Consider the following 4,233-nt stretch of genomic DNA (forward strand, 5'->3'; position numbering starts at 1 on the left):
TTCTCTTACTGTTTAAATTCCAGCAAAACAAAAGTGGCAAATGTCTTAGAGGATACTCTTTAGCAGAGCGGGTTTCCCATAGCTGACTCCTTTATGGCAGGTTTTAAAGTGGCGCCGAGGTTTGGACCAAGAGGGGGAGGCTGAGCGGGAGCCAGGCTGGTGGAGCACGAGGGAGGAATGGTGCTTGGTGAGGTGCGTTCGGGCCTCCCTGCCTCTGAAACTTTATAGAGGGGCTAAAGTTGGTCTGAACAGCAAATGGCATTGGAGATAAACATCACCAGACTCATACACATAAGTAATTTTTCTCCATTGCTCGTCAGGAATACTTTTGCTGAGGGACGTAATATAATTTTCTGAAAATACATTCCGGTTTGTCAACAGTGCAGATTTTTAATAGAAAAGAGATATATCCTAAGCAGCTGGCGCATAGAGACTGGGAAATCTGCCTTTTTTCTCCATAATACTGTCTTGCTGCAAGTTTTCTGATGTTTGATCAGGAAACATCAACCGAATTTTTACAAATGCTGAGCACTCATACAGCCTTTGACTAGACATTCACTCTGTGAGGGTGGTATAGGGTCTCCTTCTAACCTTTACTGCTTTTCCAGGTCTCTCTTTTATCGCACAAAGGTTTTAAAAAAAAAAAACAGCTAACAGACATCCGTTTGCCCACATACGCCCCTGTGTTCAGTGTCATGGGTGGCATTCACTGGTCACCTGTATAAGTACTTTCATTTTGCCATTTGAATATGGTTAGAGTTTGAGCTAGGCTCAGAGAGACCATGAGGACTAAGGTGGCCTACTTAGTCTTTATTTATGGGTGTAGCTGTTCTGGTAAGTAAATACACTGTAAATACCTGACCTTTGTGCTGTAGACCTTTCTTGTTGCTGATTAAGCCCCGGTTTCACTGACTCTGAAGCATGTTCTAGTGCTTTTTTATTTGTTTACTGTCAGCCTGATGATAGCAGCTGTTAATTTTCTCTGCGTCAGAGTGTTAAGAACAGCCTACTCATAATTTTCCCAAAGCAGCCTACAGAAAAATTATATTGAGAAGTTGAAGGCTTGGTAGGCGAGCATTATTGGCTCTGTGTATTAGACCAATGTGTTTCAAGGATGGATGCATATTCACCATGGGACAACTCAGGGAAACAAGCATGAGCAGGATGCTTTGAGTACATAAACCTACCGGAGCTTTTTATTGCATGGTACTGTAGGCTATTACATATTAACTTGCAGTAATAAACGTGGCAAAACCAGTTTTACCAGAGCTATTAAAAAAGATGCCTCATACATTATTCAAAGTCCCCATGTACTATTGCAGGGACAGTTGAATTTTGCATTTGTAGAGCACATCAGCTGCTGAAAAGCCTTGTACTTCGGTGGCCTGGGCGTAACGCGGTGGTGAGCTCAGTGTGTGGTACTGTGCTGTATAGAACTGTATTTAGTCATAGGTCTGATAAGGAGCTGAATGCTCATAAATGAGTCAATCACAAAAGTAAATAGTGACATCAGTTGGCGGCAATTCTTCTAGCAGTTTATATGAAACGATAGGGATATCATGCTTCACTTGAAGTGGAAATGCCTTGAAAGTGTATTTGAAGGTACTCCCAAATGTTCAAACAACAGGATTAAGAACTTCTCTCCCCAAGGGATGATAACTATCAAAATACTATTGCAGTAAAGGTGAGTAATTAATGCAAGGAATGGATGTGACCCAAAGATGCCATAATCTTCTGGAAATTCAAAACTTGGGATGATTGATATATTTCATTTTATGGTTGCAGTTATTTTTTGAATTTGGAAAGGAAAAATGAAGTTGTGCAGAACTCAATCATTCTTCAGCTAGTGGATTTTAAGTATTTTGTCTAAAAAGGGCTATAAAATGAAATATTATGGTGGATTTACCTGCAAATAATTCACAGTGCAATCACATATTTTTAAAAAACTATTTATTTGTAATGGTCTGACTCTATTCTATATTAAACAATTATTCACTTCATCTGCTTTTTCTTATCTATAATATATTTGTATTGGCCAAAATTAAGTTTTAAAATGAAAACCGGATAATAACGTAACAAGTAGGGTTCCAGACATTGTCCATGTCAGATATCGCAGGATCCATCTGAGCTAGACTAAGTCAAAGCACTTTGTTTTACTGTCAGGATCCAGCTTTAACTCGTCCATTAACCTTTCTGGGCACTTGCAAGGGAAGGACTAAGGCAAGCATGGGCGTTTGAGTAGGCAGCAGCAGGCGAGGAGTGGGAGACGATGCTGGAAAATTCAGGGGGAGGTTTGGTTAAGATAATCCTTACTGTCCTTCTTTTATGCAGAATTGATAGAGAAGGCCCCTTGACCTGCGATGCACGTTTAAAATGGTCCAGGGATGCTCAGGCTTTCCAGCTGCTCAGATGTGACTTGGGAGCTGCTGAGCGACGAGTGCTCCCTTTGCCCCCTTTGCTTGCCTTGAGCCACAGCAGTGGGTACAGGCACAAGCGTGGGCGCTGCTCCGGCGGTTGGTATTTAGCTTGCTGCCCCTTCTGAAACACCGCTCCCTTTCTTTGGTGCTGAAGGCTTTGCAGCAAAAAGGGCTTTCCTTTAACCATGACCTAGCTAGAGCTTTATCAGGGGGTCTTCCATCATTCTTGCTGCTGCCAATCAGTATTCCCCAGCTCGTGAGTCATATTAAGTACCAAATAACTTAATAATATTGTTACAGGAATTAGTGTAGCTTTGAGAAAAAGAATAAATAAAAAGGCCTATAAGGTGAGTAAGCTTGGTTACTTCTTTCCAGACAGATTTTTCTCCCTAATGATGAAAACAAAGCCTTGAGAGTCCTGAACCAGTCTCCTGAGGTATCTTTCTCAAATGAGCAAAAATTAGGCCAAGCCTCAACAGCTGCTTCAATATGTAGGATGCTGGTACTGCAGTTTAAGTGGAAGCTCCTGTAAAAGGCTGAGGTTTTCTGTATCATATATATTATTGACATGCTTAATGCTGTTTAGTAAATACATTCATGTAAAATCTCCAATTATCCCATCTCTGTTATAGCTGTGAGGATCTCTATTAACTCTGCAAAAGTAGGACGTCCTTCAGGTTTCTGAAAAGAAAAGCAGCGGATAAATTTATATTAGCAGACTGATCAATTATAGTACCAGACTTCAGAAGATGAGCATATGAGCTACCACTTGAAAATTACATTTTATTCAATTAATACAGAAGAAAAGATCAAGTTTATCATTTGAGGGAAAACAAATCATCTGTTCTTCATGACACCAGCAGCGTGAGCACAGCCACTTTTCCAACCATTCCTAAAGTTTCTTTATTTCAATTCTGGACTAGAATTCTGATAGGATTTCTCCCCTGCAATGGGTCACTGGAAAGCACTACCACTCAGGAAACCATGACACTCAGGAATGTTTCCTGGGCTGTTGGAAAAGGATCTTCACTGTTGTATCTGATGTATTTGATATATTGCAGCTCATCATGGAACAAACTCCTGGGTGATGGCAGACAGGAGAAGGGAGAACTTCCTTGACCTCTCTCTGCTGGCTGGCATCCCAATGGATGTTTGCAGTAAGAAAGCAAGCTAGATGCAGTTTAAATTTCAGTCTCTTAAGCTTTTTTTTTTTTAATCAGGGTCCAAAAATTTCATATAGAGTTAAAAGATGGGCAAGAAAGGAGAGGTAGGATAAAGGAAACAATGGTAGCAGCAAGGTTCCCCTGCTACTCTGAGTGTGTGCCTGACAATTTACATGAAAACATTGCACGCAAACCTCTTCTGAAAGTACCTTCTATCTAAAATTGAAGATTCATTTCCTGTAGACACTAGAGAAGGAGGGACCTTAAGGGATTACTCAGATGGAGAAGTTGATGAAATCAATGTTTTGATAGCTGTATAGAAAGAAATAGGTGTTGGAGAATCATAGAATATTTTGGGTTGGAAGGGACCCCTAGAGGTCATCTAGCCCAACCCCCCCGCAGTGAGCAGGGACACCGCTAACTAGATCAGGTTGCTCAGAGCCCCATCCAACCTGGCCTTGAATGTTTCCAGGGATGGGGCCTCCACTATCTCTCTAGGCAACCTGTTCCACTGTTTCACCACACTCATTGTAAAAAATTTCTTCCTTATATCTAGTCTAAACCTACCCTGATTTAGTTTGAAACCATTACCCCTTGTCCTGTCACAGCTGGCCCTACTAAAAAGATTTTCCCCATCTTTCCTATAGGCCTCC

The 4,233-nt window shown here is 41.1% G+C and overlaps 1 protein-coding gene across 1 annotated transcript in view; it reads right to left on the minus strand.

Moving 5' to 3' along the window:
* Window positions 1–2,090: 2,090 nt before the first annotated feature.
* The window catches only part of LOC104129394 (tyrosine-protein kinase TXK), a 21,905-nt gene continuing 19,762 nt past the window's right edge, over window positions 2,091–4,233 (minus strand). The window contains exon 15 of the mRNA XM_035897698.1: window positions 2,091–3,098. Coding sequence (XP_035753591.1) covers window positions 3,030–3,098 — 69 coding nt within the window. The 3' untranslated portion in view covers window positions 2,091–3,029. The remainder of the gene's footprint in view (window positions 3,099–4,233) is intronic.

This window comes from Egretta garzetta, unplaced genomic scaffold (genome assembly GCF_000687185.1).
Source record: "Egretta garzetta isolate BGI_Z169 unplaced genomic scaffold, ASM68718v1 scaffold557, whole genome shotgun sequence".
NCBI classification, from domain to species: domain Eukaryota; kingdom Metazoa; phylum Chordata; class Aves; order Pelecaniformes; family Ardeidae; genus Egretta; species Egretta garzetta.